The 19,754-nt window shown below is 40.9% G+C and overlaps 1 protein-coding gene across 2 annotated transcripts in view; it reads right to left on the reverse strand.

The window, feature by feature from the left end:
• Window positions 1-3,755: 3,755 nt before the first annotated feature.
• Window positions 3,756-19,754, reverse strand: part of PDGFD (platelet derived growth factor D) — a 184,659-nt gene continuing 168,660 nt past the window's right edge. For both annotated transcript variants that reach the window (XM_026706948.2, XM_026706947.2), the window contains 2 exons: window positions 12,359-12,570; window positions 3,756-4,062 (listed from right to left, as the gene is read on the reverse strand). In XM_026706948.2, the coding sequence (XP_026562733.1) occupies window positions 3,928-4,062; window positions 12,359-12,570 (347 nt within the window). In that variant the 3' untranslated portion in view covers window positions 3,756-3,927. The remainder of the gene's footprint in view (window positions 4,063-12,358; window positions 12,571-19,754) is intronic.

Below are 19,754 nucleotides of genomic sequence, written 5' to 3' on the forward strand. Positions count from 1 at the left end.
AAGCATCTTATTGACCTCAGACTTGAAACCCTGCACAGCTTTACCAAAAGCACGAGGCACTTTTGAACCCTTGAGAGCTCTACTGGTAATCCTTGACTTACAACAGTCCATTTAGTGACCGTTCAAAGTTAGGATGACACTGAAAAAAAAAAGGGACTTATGATCCTTTTCGCACTTAAGATCATCTTCCCAAGGTGACATGATTGAAATTGAGATGCTTGGCAACTGACTCAAATTTATGACGGTTGCAGTGTCACATTTTGTGATGTTTTGACAAGCAGTCAATAGGGAGGCCAGATTCACTTAACAACCAGTTTATTAACTGAACAACTGCCTTGATTCATTTAACAAGCGTGGCAAGAAAGGTACTAAAATGGGAGCAAAACTCACTTAGCAACTGTCTCCCTTAGCAATGGACGTTTTGGGCTCAATTGTGATGTAAGTCGAAGATTACCTGTATACCAATCTTCTGCCTTTCATTACAATTCCTGTTCCAGCTAGTTTTGACAGTTTGGCCTACAGTTTATGGGCTAAAAGCTGTCTAGATATTATAGTTCAAGGTAGCTAAAAGAATCCCGTTTGGGAAAGGTTATGTTAATATGAATAGCAAGCTTTGTTATTCGAATGACAAGTTTATTAGAATTAGATCCAGTTTGAGCACACTAGCAGGTAAAATATTATATAAAATGGGAGAGAAGGAGAGAGAAGCAAGAAATCCCAACTCCAACTTTTGAATCTGCTGGTGGCTCTCACTAAACAAAGATGCATTTTATTTGGATTGTTAGTGAGATGCTTTGTTTCTTTATGTCTGGAGTTCTCTGTCCTTGTTTGGAATGGGCAAATGTTGATTTGAAAAGATGTTTTGAAATTGAGAGAGGTTATTTTAGAATCACAGAAAGCTATTCCAATTATACCACAAATATTCTCAGTTAGAAACAGCCCTCATAGGATGGAAAAGCTCATCGGATGGAGCAGCCCAACAGCTGCTTCAATTCTACAGAGGAATTATTGAGTCTGTAATCTGCACCTCCATAACTGTCTGGTTTGGCTCTGCAACCTAACCAGACAGACACAAACTTCAATGGATAATTAGAACTTCAGAAAAAACAATTGCTTCCAACCTGCCTTCCATTGAGGACCTGTTCTACCATTGAGAGCATTTTGGCATACTGTGTAACAGTGTGGTATGCTGGATGCTCTGCAGTGGATAAGAAGATGCTCCACAGCACAAAAAATCATCGGTTGCTCTCTTTCTTCTTTGGAAGAGATTGCAAAGACCAGACTCCTCTCCAGAGCACTAAAAATCTCCACAAACCATTCTCATCCTGGTCATTCATGTTTCGAACTGTTATTATCAGGGAGATGTTATAGATGTCTTAAAATGAGGGCTAATAGACTGAGAAACAGTTTCTTTTCCAAGGCAATAATTGTCTTGAATCAAACAGTGCATTTGTGATTTAGTCCTATGTATATAGTGGCATTTTTAAACGATCTAACTTAGATAGGTTTTAGACTAGATTTTAAATTATTATTATTATTTTAATTATTTTAATTTTTAAATACTCTGTAGTGTGATTGTGATGTGGTGTTTGGGGCACTGTGCTGGAGTAGCTTTCAAATTTCATCGTATTCGTAGAATGCAATGACAATAAAGGTATTCTGTTTCTATTCTATTTCTATTCTATACTGCATGAGTCAAAAAGAAGGCTGTGAAAATATCAGAAAGAATAGCCAGAAAGAGGGCTAAGAAAACATCCATAGACCCCTCACATCCTGGACATAAACTGTTTCAATGTCTTCACTCAAAATGACGCTATAGGGCACTGCACACCAGAACAACTAGACACAAGGACAGTTTTTTCTCAAATGCCATCACTCTGCTAAACAACTAATTCCCACAACACTGTCAAACTATTTAGTAAAACCTTTTACTATTCTTCTTCTCATCCTTCCTCGTACCTGTCTCCTCCCACTTATGACTATAACCTTGTTGCTTGTATCTCTGATTTATATTGTTTTGTTTCCTAGTATGGTGGATTGCTTATTTAGTGACTTATGACTATCACTAAGTGTGTATGTTATGATTCTTGACGAATGTATTATTTTTTCTTTTATGTATACTGAGAGCATATGCACCTAAGACAAATTCCTTGTGTGTCCAATCACACTTGGCCAATAAAGAATTCTGTTCTGTTCTGTTCTGTTCTGTTCTGTTCTACTCTACTCTACTCTACTCTACTCTACTCTACTCTACTCTACTCTACTCTACTCTACTTTAGTCTATTGTATTTGGAACTATATTGCATTGGAAAAAAATGTGTGCACTACTTGTTTTGTCTAAATCAGATTGGCATGAAACTCAGAAGTGAAGAGCTTGTGAAAGTTATAACTACTGAATTAGATGATTGAGTATATCATTTCCTTTCAGTCCAATTGTGTGTTGAAGGGTTCAGTGTAGCTTTTCTCCTCCAACTTGAGGTTCTCCATATGTGTTGGGCTGCTTCCAGGATTCTTAGTTTGATTTAACACATCTGGTAGGAACTGATTTGGGAAAGGTTGTCAAAGCCCAAAAGGTGTGTTTATTTACAAGGCTGGGGAAGAATCTTTTCAATCTGGATAGCAACAATTCTACGAAGTTTTTCTAAAACTTTAAAATGGGAAGTATAGGGACCTTTAGACTACTGCCTGAAGAAGAGTGTGACTCTTGAGAACAGATTGATTCTATTCTAACAATATTCTGAAATGTTTGGTACCCATAAAACTTTGCTATCCATAAAAGGTGATAATTTGAATGAGTATCAGCATGTACTTTAAGGGAACAAGGCTAGTTCAAGGAAGAATGATTCATACAACTATGTAAATAACAGGATTATATACAGGTAGTCCTTGAGTTACAACCATTCAGTTCGTGACCATTCAAAGTTATGATGGTGCTGAAAAAAGAAGAGTGACTTATGACTGGTCCTCACACTTACAACTGCTGCAGTGTCCTTGCGGTCACGTGATCATGATTCAGATTTGCAACCGGCATGTATTTACAATAGTTGCAGCATCCTGGGAGTCATGTGATTTGCAATCTCCCCAGGTGGCTTCTGATGAACAAAGCCAAATTCACTTAGAGACCAGGGGATTTTAATGACCATGGCAAAAAAAAAAAAAAAGATCATGAAATGAGGTGCAATAATGTGACGACTTGTTTAATGAGTCATATTGCTTAGTAATGGAACTTCTAGTCCCAATGGAGGTCATATAAGAAGACTACCTATGTGGATTCTAACAGCCTTGGCTCCAGCTTGCTTAATGTTCAAACTTGCCTGCTCTGATCAGACCAGTATAATGCATATATCTAGGTGTGATGCCTGTATGGTTAGATGCTAGATACTATTGCTACTTTTATACTTCTACTGCAGCACCAGGATTCGGTAAACCTAATATACCTGTATGTGTTGGTGGCTGTCTATAAATTAGCCATTTGGCTAATTTGGTTCTAAATGGCTAAAATGGCTAAATTAGCCATGTTGCCCGTACAGGGTTTCCTTTTTCCTTAAGTTGGACTGTAAGTGTGCTTAAGGGTGTTTGTGCAAAGGATTTTGTGCAAAAGTATTGTGAGTACATGCACGCATGAAGGGTTTTAAAAGCCAACTAGGAACTCAGCCAAACGAGTACTGTCCTCATGCAGCTTGATTTTCATCATAGGCCTGAAAACATTCAGCCCTCGAGTTCACTTGTTTTCTAAACTCAATCCCAGATTTGCATTCAGAGTTGTCAATCTGCTTTATTAAGGGTAAGCTGTCATTGGCATTTAGCACTTCAAATCAAAAGGCTACAGATTCAGGCTTTTTAGCATAGTTCGGTAGTCACTGGGCAAATTAGCATGGACAGCTCCTTCTCCCTTTTATGTTGCACATAAAACCAGGCACTCTGCTTTTATCGCGGTGGCCTCGCACTGCAGATGCAGTCGCAACGTTCATGGTGCTCCAGTTGAATATCGATCAGTGACATGTTGGGCTTGGTTTTGCCTCTCCTCCTGAAATTACCTGCTTCAGGGATAAATCTCAGCACCTAGTTAGATAAAAAGGGAATCAGAAGGCAATTAGAACATGTACGAATCTTCCAGGTACACCACCTCTCAATAATGTGGAAAGGTAATATTATTCTTCAGCCTTTGATTACATATTGATCTTTTGCATGTCTAGTTCAAGTTCAAAAGAAGCTTTTCCCTCCCATCAACTTACATCTAGTATCCTCCAGGTATTTTGGAAGTATAGGAAATGGGAGGCTATGATGATAAAGCCGTATGAATCTCTTGGATTAATTTCAAGAGAATTTCATCAGTTTTGAGGTGATCGGTCAGAATGTTTAGTAGAAGTGATTTGTCTGTTCCCTGGTAATCATCCTTAGGAGAGGAGAAGAGGGAGAAAGGAAAAGGGAGGAGAAGAAAAGAGAAAATAGGGGGAGGAAATGGAGAAGGAGGTGGTGGTGTTAACTGGGATAAAAAAATGAGGAACCCCCCACCCACAAAAAAGAGAGAAATGATGCCTAATCATCACAAACTCTTGGGTTGAGGCATATGGGTCATATGCCACCACTGAAAAAAGATAAGAGAAGATGCTTATTGTAACTATAACCCAGGGGCATCAAACTTGATTTCATTGAGGGCCACATCAGGGATGTGTTTGACCTGGGGGGGAGCAGGTGGGTGGGGCCAGCTCAATATCACTCATGTTGGGGGCAATTGTGGTGGTCGCAGCATTCTGCCAGTGAAAAGTGAGCTTGAGAGGGCTGCGCAAGGCCCTCTCATGCTCCGTTTTTCACTATGATGGCCTCCTGCAGCCCTCTGCCAATAAAAAGAGAGCTCAGGAGAGCCGCCACAGCCAAAAATGGAATGTGGGAAAGCCTTGTGCAACCCTCCCGAGCTCTGTTTTTGCTGGCAGAGGCACTGCAGGCTAGTCCTTCGCTGTTTCCAGGGCAGCCCCATGGGCCAGATCTAAGCACCCAATAGGCCGTATCAGGCCCCTAGGCCTTGAGTTTGATATCCCTGCTATAATCTGTTTGGAACTTCATAATTTTCACCAATCCTGTCTTTGGAATAAGGCAATTTGGTAGTGGAGACAATTTCTTAATGAAACGATGGATGCTTCTTTGCTACAAACAAAGAAGAGTTTGGTTCTTTGGAAGATTTAAACTGGTTTCCTGCAATGAATAAGGAATTAAATTTGGTAGCTTTGTTTCCCCCTCCCCACCCAGCAATTTTGATCATCCCATCTCCAAAAGGGTACTATACAATTGAAAAGAATATGGGTAAAGGTAACCAAAATAGTCAAGGGGCTGAAACAATACCCCTATGAGAAAGTTTTTGGACTTTTTCACATATACAATGTGAATGTACGAATGGAGAATCTGGGGTAAAAGAGGCACACAAGAATGTACAAGTTTATGTCTGATGCAGGAAAAGTGGTGGTAGAAAACAGTGAAGCTAGAAACCTTCAATGACCTAAGATGTGAGGCATAAATGTAGTAATGAATTACTACAGTAAATAACTATGGAGCCCCTAAGAAAACATTCTTCTCACAATCCCTTAATACGTCAAAGGCCATATCAGTCCCCAAAGTGGACCCATGATAATAAAACTGAGATGGAAAGTACAACTGGTATGCCAGATTTATAGGAATATAAAATATTATGATGTCCTTATGCATTCCTATAGAATTGACAATATAAAAGAAGAAGAAAAATATGAGCCTGTCCAGAATTTTTGCCTTGTGACTCTATTGAAAACCCTGAAGGGTTTTACTTAGGTACTTCCCTTTAGTGAAGAATTGGCTTGACATACAAACTCCATCACTCTTTATATTTCTGTTCCTCTTTTTTTTTAAAAAAAATCACCTTTTTGATTTACTAGTGAGGGTTGAACAATCCACTGGATGAATTTCAGATTTTTAAAATGAAGTTTATATGGAAATAAATTAAATTTGAGGCCCAGAGTTGAAATTGTGTGGAGAATTGTGGTTTATCATTAGGCATGGATGATCAGGCTATTTGCAGTTATCTTAGTTTCACAGGTATTCACTCTCTCACATGCCTGTATTAATATATCTGTGGCAACTGCCACTCTAAAGGACTTATTCTCACCGAGAGTATATGGGAATCTTATTTTGCAATATTACAAATATTACAAAGGGATATTGTTTCAATGTCCCTTTGGCTTTTTTGTGAGAGTCTTCCTTTTCTGTTCCCTCTTTTCTCTTTATGGAGATTGTTTTTCAAGGTTGCTTGCACTACCTTCTTCTGAACTTAGGATCTGCTCCTTGACCCAACTTGGTCTTCTTTGGCCAAATGGCTGGAACGAGTGATGGAGCATCTTACCCATTAGAGTCCACAGGTCAAAAGGAGGCCCAGGTAACTTGGTAAGACATGTCCCCTATCATCACAATGGGCCTGTCCATGAAGAGTTAAAGCTGTGGTGAAGCTGAACAACTATCAGAAAAATTCACGACCTCCAGAGGTTGTGAATGCTCCAACACTGGAAGTTTTTAAGAAGAGTTTGGATAACCATTTGTCTGAAGCAGTGTAGGGTTTCCTGCCTAAACAGCTGTTTGGACTAGAAGACCCCCAAGGTCCCTTCCAACTCCGTTAATCTATTCTAAATGCTGTGCTAATTGTCCCAGCAGCCAAACAAGAGATCTGTTGTGTTGATCGTTCCCTAAAGTGAAGCTGGCCAGCAGAAAAAAAATGCTTCTGGAGAGCACCGTGCTGACACAATAAGGAAGGGCAAGTGTATCTAAAAAAGATACTGTTTTAGAAACATGTGTCTAGTAAATTAATGCACTATGTTGCTTATGAACATTTTGGACCATGTAAGATTGAAAAAAAAATACTCAAACTGAAGACGACTACACCTTATTTCAATATTGGATAGTTTCCTTCCAGATCTGGAATAAACAGAATATTATCCATTCATAATTAGGGATTTCGGTGTTATAGAATTTATAACGATTTATATACAAAATGTAAAATGCTGACCATGCATGCGGCAAAACAACCACAAGGTGGACTTCTAGTCAACTGGGCATAAATGTTAGTTATATCACAGTTCCTTTGTGATGTGAATAGGGCATACTGGCATCACCATATGTCAAGTTATTATTTATCTATTTTAATTAAAGACCAGTAGCTTTCAAGAGTATTATCAACAAGACTTTCATGTGAATCGATTTCTATCGTTCCTAATGATGGCATAATTGTGACTTGCCTTTCGCTTGCAGCACAGTTCATGCAGCACAGTAATATCTACATGGATAATAACCAACACATCAGCATACAAACTTCTCAGCTGGTCCTTTCCCTTCTTAAGGTATTGGGAAAAGGGATTCTCCTCTACCACGTATGTAAGGTTAATTTTGAAAATCCTGAGTTCCTTGTGGAACTGGCATGTTCTCCTTTTTAGATGGTTATATTGATTCTAAGATACAAAGGAAGTCAGTGTACTACTGTCAGTTATAAAAAAAAAGTGGCTAGATTAATATGGAGCAAAGCAATGGTCAACAGCCTTCCTTCCGGATGAAGGAGAGAAAGGGAGAGAGAGAGAGAAAACATACATACACAGAAAGAGGAGGAGTAAGAAGAGGAGGAGAAGGAGGGGAAGAAGAAAAAGAGGAAGAGGAGGAAGAGGAAGAAAAGAAGAAGAAATAATGAATGAACCGTTCCTGAGTTCACATCTATCTTACCCTTTGATGTATCCAAAATTGATTTATTTTCATGGGTCCTATTAATATTAGATTTACACTCATTGTACTGTTAATTCAGCAGTAAAGGCAGAGGTGGTATTCAGCAGGTTCTGACCAGTTCTGGAGAACCAGTAGCAGAAATTTTGAGTAGTTCGGCAAACCGGCAAATACCACCTCTGATTGGAGATTTTACAATATCCTTTCCCTGCTACACCCACCAAACTACACCCACAGAACCAGTAGTAAAAAATTTGAATCCCACCAGTAAAGGATACATATACAGCACATCTAAATTTATCATGGACAGGTCATTTGAGGCTGAAGCTAGAACAACATCTTTAATAATATTAGTCTGTAATATCATAAGAATAGAAATACCCTTATGGCACATCATATAAGTAAATTTCCTTTATTTTATATATGGAGCCCAGGAATGTAGGACTTTCCACATGGAACTGACCACATAATCGTTCCATTGGCTACTATCTGACATGTCAACAGGCAACATAATTGTTAAAATTCAGCAGATTCATCATAAATTATATTAACCTTTGGCTACGAGGTAGGTATTCCATCTCCATTTTGGAATTGGTATATGCATTTTTCCTGCTTCTGTCCATACAATAAATTCAAACTGCTTTTATACATTTTTCCACATCACTAGCCCAGGCAACTAAGAAAATTAAGATCATGGCATCTGGCCCTCTCAATTCCTGGCAAATAGATGGGGAAGAAATGGAGGTAGTGACAGATTTTATTTTATTTTCCTGGGCTCCAAGATCACCACAGATGGGGACTACAGTCAAGAAATTTAAAGACGCTTGCTCCTGGGGAGGAAAGCTATGGCGTATCTAGACAGCATACTAAAAAGTAGAGACATCACACTGCCAACAAAAATGTGTATAGTCAAGGCTATGGTTTTCCCAGTGGCAATGTATGGCTGTGAAAGTTGGACGATAAGGAAGGCTGAACACCAAAAAATGAACTATGGTGCTGGAGAAAACTCCTGCAAGTCCCTCGGACTGCAAGGTGATTAAACCAGTCAGTCCTAGAGGAGATTCATCCTGACTGCTCTTTAGAAGGCCAGATCCTGAAGATGAATGCGAAGGAAGGACTCACTGGAGAAGAGCCTAATGCTGGGAACGATTGAGGGCAAAAGAAGAGGGGGACAGCCTGGGAATGAGTGACTGGATGGAGTCACAGAAGCAGTCAGCATCTCTCTCTCTCTCTCTCTCTCTGTGTGTGTGTGTGTCAGTGTCTGTCTGTCTGTCTGTCTGTCTGTCTGTCTGTCTCTGTCTCTCTGTCTCTCTCTCACTTTAAAAGCTGTGGCTGGGCCAAGCGCTCTTCGCTACTTTCAAGGGATGGTGGCAAACAGAGGAGCTTCCACAGGGCATGAACCACCCAAGTGGAAGGTTTCCCCCCTCTCCCTAACCTGAAGAAGGAGGAAAGCTGCATTGACTTGCTTTCTGCTGGTTGTCGTACGGAGCATGGCGAGTGATGGGGTTCGGGGTGGCGGGGTGGGAGAGAGAGAGGTTGAGCTTTGCAATATGCTGTGGGGTGGAGCTCTGCAGCATTTGGGGGGCTGTCGAGCTTTGCATCATGGAGTGGAAGGTGGGGGGGATTTGCAGACTACACTGGCAGGGCTGGGGGAAGGAGAAGAGGTGAGGAGGGGGGATTTGCAGGCAGTAGGGCTCAGAAGAGAGAGCGCGCAAAAGCTCTTTCCATTTTCCCAGGCCTTTTCTTCCTTCGTGGGTGGCATCTTCCGCAGCATCAGTACCACCCCGTTTTCCTTTGCTCATCTCTTTCATGACCTGGGGCGGGGTGGGTGATTGAGCAGGTTTGTGCGGGGCGTGTGGAGGGCTGAGAGGGGGCGAGTGCTGAACGGATATTTGAGGGGAAGGCAGCGTAGGGAAGAGGCAGCTGGCCAGACCCACGCAAAGAGCAAGCAGAGTGGTGGGTGGGAAGTCCCTGAAAGAGGAAAGGGGAGAGGAGGAAGGAGAAATGCAGTCTTCTCCCTCATTGGGGGGGGGAAGGGTCACCACATGCAGATGGCGTGGGTAGGTGGGAATGGCAAGCACACACGCGCGTCTGCCTCTGCATGGCTGGAGCTGAAGGCACCGGTGATGTTAAATGGAAATTGATGAGACGCTTCCAGCGCAGCTGGTGATCCTTGTTCAGCCATTCCCTTCAGGCGACCCTTCTCTTCCTTCACTCGCTACTGGCACACACACACACACACAGACACACACACACACACGGACACGGACACAAAGAGTGGGGGAGAGAGAGGGGAAGATAGGAACCTGGCCACTTTGCTATCCCCTGCCATCGCCCTTACCTTGTCAGGCCAGGTGAGGGAGGGGAGGGTGAGGGGTAGGACCAGCTGCTTCAGGCAAAGTGAAGAGGTGTCAACCAAGCACAGGCGAGTAGAAAAGGTGGCTCCTGGCTAAGCCAGCCGAGTGGCTGCTGCTGCAGGCATTGGTAGCGGAGGGGGGGGCAGATGCCCCGGGATATCCGCCCACCTACCTGCTTGCTGGCTGGGCTGGCCTAGGCTGCAAGAGGTGCATCCGACACCAGGAGAAGGAAGAAAACGTGCTCTGGGAGGGAGGGCAGGCAGGCAGATGTCCCGGGGCTGCTGCACATGCGCACATCCACCCGAGCTACCCCATGGCCACCACGTGATATGGAAAGCTAGGAGAGCAACTGGGACAAAGCAGGCGACCGGGCGATGGGGCGACCCTGTTCGGGGGTGTGGCCAGTCAGGGGTCACCACCAGTTCGGCGACCCATACCAAATCACCACTACCGGTTCTCCCGAATAGGTGCGAACTGGTTCAATACCACCTCTGCCATGGGGTTGCAATGGGTCAGACATGACTTCGTGACTAACAACAACAAGAAGCCCAGGCAGTCTGCCCAAATGAATATACCCTGCTCCTAAAGTCAGTTCAACAATCATATCCCTCAGAGAGCAGCACTGAAGCAGGGCAGCAGCCTTTGCCAAGCTGCGGCTCTGCAAAAGTATATTTTAAATGGTATTTGTTTATTTTAATCCCCATCCTCATACTTTTTGTTCCTACATGCTTGTCTAAAGACTCAGAAGCCAGACTAGGAGAACTGATACAATACATCCTCCCCTTAGACTATTACTCCAATGGATATAGAACAGGAGACTTTGTTCATGCTTTATCTCATGAGGAGGAGGAGGACAAATAGCCACTCTTTGCTTGCAATTTACAACAGTGCCAGGTTGACCTGCTAACCCCAATTATACCTTTTCCTGACATAAGACCCTATCTTGCTCCCATGCCATTATTTAAATGGTTGCATCCCTTAGAATTTTTTTTTTAAAAAGAAAACGCTGAATCAGATGTCACAGTGCTTTGGCATTTATTGGATATGTCCATCTTGATTGTCATTAGTAAATTTTACTGCAGTTAACAATGATTTGTGAGAGGGGTGCCGGTATTCTAGGAAGGAAAATAAATATGTATTTTCAGCCAGTCAGAACCATCCAAATGTGCATTTATCTACTGATGTGGGAAACATTCTTAATTGAATGAGCGTCAAGAAGTAACCTTACAGGTAGTCCTTGACTGAGAACTGTTCAGTGGTGGAATTCAATTTTTTTTTTTACTACCGGTTCTATGGGTGTAGCTTGGTGGGCATGGCGTGGCTTAGTGGGTGTGGCAGGGGAAGGATTCCCACCCTACTCCAGGGGAAGGATGCTATAAAATCCCATTCCCTCCCCACTCCACTAACCTGCTTTCCAGCTCTGTTCTCCTGTGCAGGGCAACAAAAGAAGACCCAGCCGATCAGCTGGGACTCAGGAGGCAGAGAATAGATGGGGTCGGGGCCAGTCAGAAGTGGTATTTGTTGGTTCTCTGAACTACTCAAAATTTCCGCTACTGGTTCTCCAGAACCTGTCAGAACTGGCTGAATACCCCCTCTGCAACTATTCCTTTAGTGACTATTTAAAGTTACCACAGCACTTAAAAAAGTAACTCATGAGTTTTTTCATACTTACAACTGTTGCAGCATCCACATGGTCACCTGATCGAAATTTGGATGCTTGGCAATGGGTTCATATTTATGACAGTTGCAGTGGCCCAGGACAAGTGCCCTTCTGACTAGTGAAGTCGATGGGTAAGGCAGAGCCACTTAACCACTGTGTTACTCGCAAAACAATAGTAATAGCACTTAAGACTTATATACTGCTTCACAGTGCTTTTATGGCCCTCTCTAAGCGATTTACAGAGTCAGCACATTGTCCCCAACAATCTGGGTCCTCATTTTACCCACCCCTGAGTCAACCTTGAGTCTGGTGAGATTCCAACTGCCAAATTGCAGCCAGCCGGCAGTCAGCAGAAGTAGCCTGCAGTACTGCATTCTAACCACTGCGCCACTCTCGAAACAATTGCAGTGATTCACTTAACAATTGTGGCAAGAAAGGTCATCAAATGGGGCAAAACTCACTTAACCACCGTCTCGCTTAGCATCAGAAATTTAGGGCTCAATTGTGGTCATAAGTCGAGGACTACCTGTACTTATCTTTAGCTTAAAAAAAAAAAAGACAATGGCACTTGACAAACTTGCACTTTAAAAAAAAATGACATAAAAAGCAAATATACCTCGTGATACTTCTTCACCAGTTTCCCTGCTGTACAAGCGCATTTCCCATTTGTCGTTCCACAACCACAGTTCCCTCCACAGCGCTGGACAAGGAGGCAGCGAGGGAAAAAGACGGCGTTGGTTTGCTTCAGCTCTTCCCTAATGTTGACAGAGTAATTCCTTGGAGTGCAGCTGTAACGCTTTGCCTCATCGTTCAGCCTGTCTAAATCCACTGAAACAGGCAAAATGAATCAGGAAGAAAAAAAGAGAGAGAGCAGACTTGTGAATAAAATACCTCTTCCCCATAGAAGTCAGTGAATCCATTAATATTGAGAGTTTTGCAACGATAATTCAGCGCCAGAAAAATAAACACAGATGGCTGATGCTTCTTTTAACATCTTTATAAGCATAATAAGATTTTACAAACCAGTTGTAGATTTCTCCAACATGGAGCAAACAGAAACATGTTGCAAGTTCAGAGCAGAGCTCCAGTCTTCAGCAAGCAAGCAAGTTAGTTTCATCTTCAATACACAGACTCAGAGATTCAACATAGCTGCAGAGTTGCAGACCTTCATATAGAGCCACGCCTAGGCTACTTTTAGTTTCAGTTTCCAACCTAGGCTAGTTTCAGTTTCCAAACTATCCTCCTTGGGTGATTTAGTTGCTATGCCTATTCATTGGCTGACCTTGTTACCATTTTCTATTCCAGTTCATGCATATACTCTGACAATTAATCTCTGGGCTAAATTAATTTTTATTACAATCCAGTCACCGCCAGGCTGTGCAGATCTTGGAATGGGGGCTTTGTCTGATTAAAACTATATTTTTAAAAGCAAAGAAAAACACATAGAAATTACAAAAATAGCAATAACATTGGCAATAGCATTTAGGCTTATACACCACCCTGTAATGCTTCCAGAAATCTCTGGGTGATAAGCATTATTTGTATATTGTCTCCAACAATGTGGGTTCACGTTTTATGGACTTCAGAAGGATGGAAGGTTGAGTCAACTTTGAGCTGCATCAGGATCGAACTCCAGGCTGTGGGCAGAGTTTGCCTGAAATGCTGCGTTATAACCACTGCACCACCAAAAATACAAATATTTGCATGGAAATGCAAGTAACACTCAAGCCAGAGGAGATAAGCATGGACTTCATCCTTTTATTAAGTTATATAGAGTGATTTCTTATACTTGTAACACTTTTTTTTGTCATTTATATATTTCTTTGGAACAAATCTTATTTGATCAGAAGCTGCTAGGAGATTATTTTTTTCTGTTAGGATAGACATAAAAAAGTTTATAATTAACTTTGCAAAAATTGGTCTGCGTGACTCAACACCTTCCTTTAAAAGGTCCCTGAAAGTACTGTGCTTCTAACCCTGTAACAAGGGAAACTTAGGTAATTAGTTCCTGGATAAGGGGAGGATTTCAAAATCCAGCATTTATTTATTTGTTTATTTGTTTATTTATTTGATTTGTCAAACGCTTACAAGATAATAGGTATAAGTATAAACATGAGTAAGATAATAACATAATAATAACATAATATAATAATAACCAGGGATGGGATCTGACCGGTGTAACTACCGGTTCTGTTGTTCTGCCTTGTGCGAATGCAATTTACGACCTGCTGAGCTGCCTGGACAGCTGAGCAGTGCTCATGCAAGTGCACAGTGGTTGGAAAAGCCCTTTTTTCCTGCTTTTTCAACCGCAGCTGTGTCACGCAAAGCAGTTGAAAACGCAAGAAATAAAGGTCAGGTAAGAGCCCGGGCGGGCGAGTGGGCCAAAACAGCAGCAAACATAGAACCAGTTCTACAGAAGTAGACAGAACTGGTAGAATCCCACCCCTGATAATAACATAATACTAACATCTCAGACTAGGGATGTCTAACTTCTCCACCAACACATTCAGTGAAAAGGAATCTATCACCTTTCCAGGCAGCTGGTCTATTGTTGAACTGGTCTATTGTTCATCCTATTATGAAGTGTTTCTTCTTTTTGGTCCCTAACAATCTGAATCCAATCTGAATCTGTGATTTATTGCCTATCCTGTCTTCTGGAGTCTTGACCTTCAGGTATCTGAAGAAAGCATGTGTTCTTCACTTTATAGTTTTCTCAAGGTTAAATGTTTCCACTGCCTTCAATTACTGTTCAAAGGACTTAATTTCCATTCTGTAATTGTCTTTCCTGACATCTAAAGTTCTTTCAGTTTAACTGGTTCTGTCACACCCCAGGACTCAGCACAATACTTGAGGGGGAGATTGGCCAAAGCAGAATGGTAACCATTACTTCCTGCAATTTAGGAACATTGTTTCTGTTTTGTATTCTAAAATTACATTTACCTTTTTTGTAGCCACATTCTTGACTTATGTTCAATCAACTGGTGGCTTAATTGTCAAATTAGATATGTCAGAAGTGTAAAATGATGGTGATGATGTTTAGGTATATGATATGGTCTTGCCTCAATATCATCCTCTTTTGGTTTAATATTCATATTTTTGGTAATATGGATTTTAGAAGAGAAATGTGTGGTAAAAATATAAAAGTGATTCTGAGTTACACATTCAAAATTTGGAATTTATCTTTAGGCTAGCTCGATACCTGTGCTTCGCTACAAAACTATGTGGTCGGGCTTAGTTTTTTGGAAGGAAAACAAGTGTGTGTGGGGGGAATTCTGCCTCTACCTTCCCGCATCCATCGGTATTCATCTGGCTAGCATCCTGTCAGTGTGTGAGAGAATTGAGGAAACTGAAACAGTATTTGCTGTGTGAGCAAGAAGGAGACAGCAAGGAGCCTGGACATGGCTTAGCTCAACTGTTCTGTACTAAAGCTGGTTGCTGCTGTGAAACTAAAACTGAAACTCCTCTCCTCTGCTTGTGTTTTGCATTTGGAACAGATTTCTTTTCAGATGGGAGGGGAAGTAGAACTCCTTAGCATCAGAGTGTGTTAATAATTTACAAAATACAAATGCTTTGATGGTCATTTTGAAAAATCTTTTCTTAGTGAGCACCTAGAAGCCAAGAGGAACACACATGCCAAATTTCAAGTTTGTAGGCTTTACGGTTCTGGATATTTTGTGATGATGCATGAGTGGTATTTTGCTTTTATATATATATAGATGATGAAGAACTATGGATTTACCAAGGATGGGTGTCGGAAAAATATTCTTAGACATAGAAAACAATACCTTATACTGATAACATGAGTTTAAGATTTATCTTTCTGTTCATGTAACAGAAAGACTATAACTTTGTACAAATAAAGGAGAATATTCGTAACTCAGGGTTGAAGTGAGGAGCTTGTTTTCTTGCAGACGTTTCATTACCCTAACTAGGTAACATCATCAGTGCTGGTGCTCATGATGTTACTTAGTTAGGGTAATGACATGTCTGCAAAAAAACAAACAAGCTCAGAGAGCACCAAGGACCCCTTTGTCCTTATTCTTTTCTTCTTTCACTTTTTTCCTGTTTCATTTCATTTTCAAAATCCTTTTTAAAGCCTATTAAAGGAACAGAAAGGAGGGGATGAGTTTTACAATTTGGTATGTTTGGAACGGAATTTAATCACCATTGCTTTTACTTTATAGCAGGGATGCCAAACTGGTGGCCTGTGGGCTAGATGTATCACACACAGGCCATGCCCATGCAGCTCCACAAAGGGGGAAAATGTCATGATATGTCATGTGATGCAGCAAGTTTGACACCCATGCTTTATAAGAATGATTCTAGACTTCTGCTTTCAAATACTCCATTAATGTCAGACAGGAAACACCTGGTGGAAATGATGGCGATAGCTAAGGAGGACTTTGAATGATCCAAAGATGAAATTACAATTTATGTACTAAAACAGCGGTCACCAATAGCATCCAGTCATTTGTTGTGAGATTTTTTTTTAAGTGGATAATACTTCTGAGATTACAAACAAGATTCTGCATGAAATCTTGAAATAAAACACAGTGACCAGGTGACATTTCAGTGATCTGATGCAGGATCTCAAATGTAAAAATTCTCAATACTTTCATATACATATTTTTTACATACGGGAATGGATGCCCGGGCTATCAGAATAAATTCTGATATTAAATATATGAATCTTTAATAATAACTTATAACATTTGCTATTTTCCCAAGAGCGCCATTATCTCTACAAAGATGTATATATTCCTTGAGATTTAAGCATAAAATCAATGGGAGTTACCAGTGCACTCAAGCACTGGAAGCAAGATCTGGTGTGCATAGCAAAGAAGAAGGAGAATAGAAAACTATTGATTATTCCTCTTAAAGGGTGAAATTTGATGCTCTGTCATTCTTCAAATTCTTCTGCCTTTCATGTCTGGCCATTCTGCCTTATTCTGCTTATGAGGAAGAAAAGCTTTTCAATGAGAGATTAATTTTTCATTGTCACTAATTGTGGGCATATCCAGTCACGGCTTTCCAAATGTTTTCCTACTGCTTTTGAGAGTGCGCATGCAGGGCTCAAAGACCGCCCTATGTATCAATGCTAGTGAGATGTGCTTTTTTTTAGCTCAGCTGAGTCGCAGCAATCCGCTCTGCCACACAAATCAGCTGAGCTAAAAAACAAGGGAATATAGGAGAGGTAACAGTGGGTGGTGGGTGGGTGGGGCCAGCCAGAGGGACTATTTGCTGGTTTTCTGAACTGTTCAAAATTTCCACTACTGGTACACCAGAACCGGTCCGAACTGGCTGAATACCACCTCTGGGCATATCTAACATCAATTCAGTTATGGGCACTGGTAGCTGACAAGCTGCAAAGGTAAAGAAGTGCATAAGAACTACTGCTCTAAAGTGACATCAGTGAGAAAGAGAGAGGAAGTTATCTCCTTAAAAAATTTAGAGGCAAATCAATGAAATTTGGCATCAAAATAAATATTTAAAATAATGCTCTTTAAGTATGTAGAAAAGCTACAGGAGTCACTGAAGACAAATGCAAATGTTGTGTCTGTCAGTTATTGAATAAACACCAACTCTAGCAAAAGACATTTTATCCCTTGTGGGTAGTTCTCCGGACATGGAATTGTTAGATTAAAATTCCATAGGTTCTACTTCAAAATGCTGGCTAGGAATTATGGAAGTAAAACCCTAAAAGACTAGAAAGGACCAGCCTCAGGAAATATCTTATGGAAGTTCCATGGATGTGAACACACAGACACAGACACACAGACACACACAGAGCCTTATGACCTTTCAAGAAGATGTCTATTACTCCCATGAGATTTTGAAAGTCGTTTGGAATCTTGCAAGAGTTTGGGTTTTTTTTTTTAAAAAAAAAAAAACCACACGGGTGGACCATCACATGAACATGTACATAGGAAACATCTAGGGAAGAAAAGATTGCAGATCTAGACAAAATCACCAGATATACTATTTGAAAACTGAGGTTATGGCATTGGTGAATTTGAGAATAAGAGTAGGGTTGAGGGCAGTAGTGGGTTCCTAACTTGCTTGCTACCGGTTCGGTGGGTGATTGCATGTGTGTGCCTATGCCCCTAACATGCATGCATTCACGCCCTTAACATGCCAATCTGCTGAGAGGATGAAGAAACGAAAAGCTAGGAACGACCCTCCCACCCACCCATGCACTTGTTGCTTCTTTTATCCTCTCAGCTGATCATTAGAGGAACTGGTTTGTCTGAACCAGTAGTGTTTTTCAGTTATTTTTACTACTGGTTTGGGTGAACTGGGCCTAACCGGTAGCATACCACCACTGGTTGAGGGATGAAACCCACACTTTGTGACCTGAGCCAAACTAAATTCTAATTTTCCAGCAAATTTGGAAATCTACACTGGACAGGCAGAACCAAATTGCTGGGTAAGCTTGTCCTAATGCCAATCTTCCAAGCTGTTAAAATTTATTTCTTCACTTTTTTTTTAAAGTTTACAAAGGGGAAAGGAGTAGAGTTGTTCACTGAAGGCTTAGAATGAAACTGAATGTTCTTGTAAGTTCTTCAAAGCTTTGGAATGACAAAAATGCTGAAGCCTATTATGTATAATTTCATGAACCAGTTGGGAAAGAAAACATTATAGCAGTAACCCCCAAGCAATTGAAAACAAGACATTTTAAATGAAGATATTAAAAGTACATGGATGAAATCAAATACTTTTTTTCTTTTAGCATGTACTTATTTTTGTTTATTTAGTCAGTTGGAAAAGGTAAAGTATCTGTAGCTACACACATGGGAGTGTTTGTATTATCCTTCAACTGGACCATCCAAGGTGAAACATTTTGGGTGAAAAGGTTGAGTCTTAAAGAGACCCATTCAGCAGGCTGGGCTATTGAATGGAATGTCAACCATTCACAAGAAATGAATTCTATGGCTCATATAACTTGGCATGTCAATTACCTCAAAGGAAGAAGGTCAAGTCGCGTCACCAGAATGAAATTACTGCTGTCACAAAGGGTCTGTTTGTGTGATATCCATGGATTCAAGCCAAGAATGAATCTGGCTTTACAGAACACCTATTCTTTTTAAAGAAAGGGTTTATGCCTTGGAGATAAATTGGTCATACCAAGCATCACATTTTCTCTTAATTTGTAGTGACAGGAGATACTCTCTCTCTCTCTCTGTCTCTCATATTTGCTGGATTGCACCCATAAGCAATCTCACCTTTCTGTAGGCACACATTCACACGGAAGTAATTTGTAAATAGGAGTTCACAGGTGCAATGAGTAAATTTTCTATAGTGATAAGCTACTGTTTCCAGAGAATCATTTGACGCTTCTCTTCTTCATTTATTATTATGCTGTAGACCATTATAGTCCATCTCTACAGCTACAAGTAAAATATATGGAAGTAGTTAGCTAACGTGCCTGATTAAAAATGTCACCTGCATTTGAAGAATGTGGCAAATCTCAGAATGAGCTGTTCCACAATTACTTAATACATGCTATCACTATCAGCAGGCCTAAATTAAACACTTTTCTATAAACCACAACTACACATAAGATGTTCTCATATTTTTCATCATTAATTTTAATTTAGTTAGCATAAGAACTTGTTGAAGGTGGAATGTTGGGGCTGGAGAAATGTTTCCATGAAACATAAGTGAACAATTTGATGTAGAATTAGTTTCAGTGTGCCTGTTGCTAAACCTCTGAGGGACTTACTAGATTTGGGAATGATTTTCAGTGAGCCTCAGTGGCACAGTGGTTAGAGTGCAGTACTGCAGGCTACCTCTGCTGCCTGCCGGCTACCTGCAATTTGGCAGTTCAAATCTCACCAGGCTCAAGGTTGACTCAGCCTTCCATCCTTCCGAGGTGGGTAAAATGAGGACTCAGATTGTTGGGGGCAATAGGCTGACTCTGTAAACTGCTTAGAGAGGGCTGCAAAGCACTGTGAAGCGGTATATAAGTCTAAGTGCTCTTGCTCTTGCTATTTTCACCAAAGTGAGAATGG

This window comes from Pseudonaja textilis, chromosome 7, assembly GCF_049901715.1.
Source record: "Pseudonaja textilis isolate UNSWEBS1 chromosome 7, rPseTex1.2, whole genome shotgun sequence".
Taxonomy (NCBI): domain Eukaryota; kingdom Metazoa; phylum Chordata; class Lepidosauria; order Squamata; family Elapidae; genus Pseudonaja; species Pseudonaja textilis.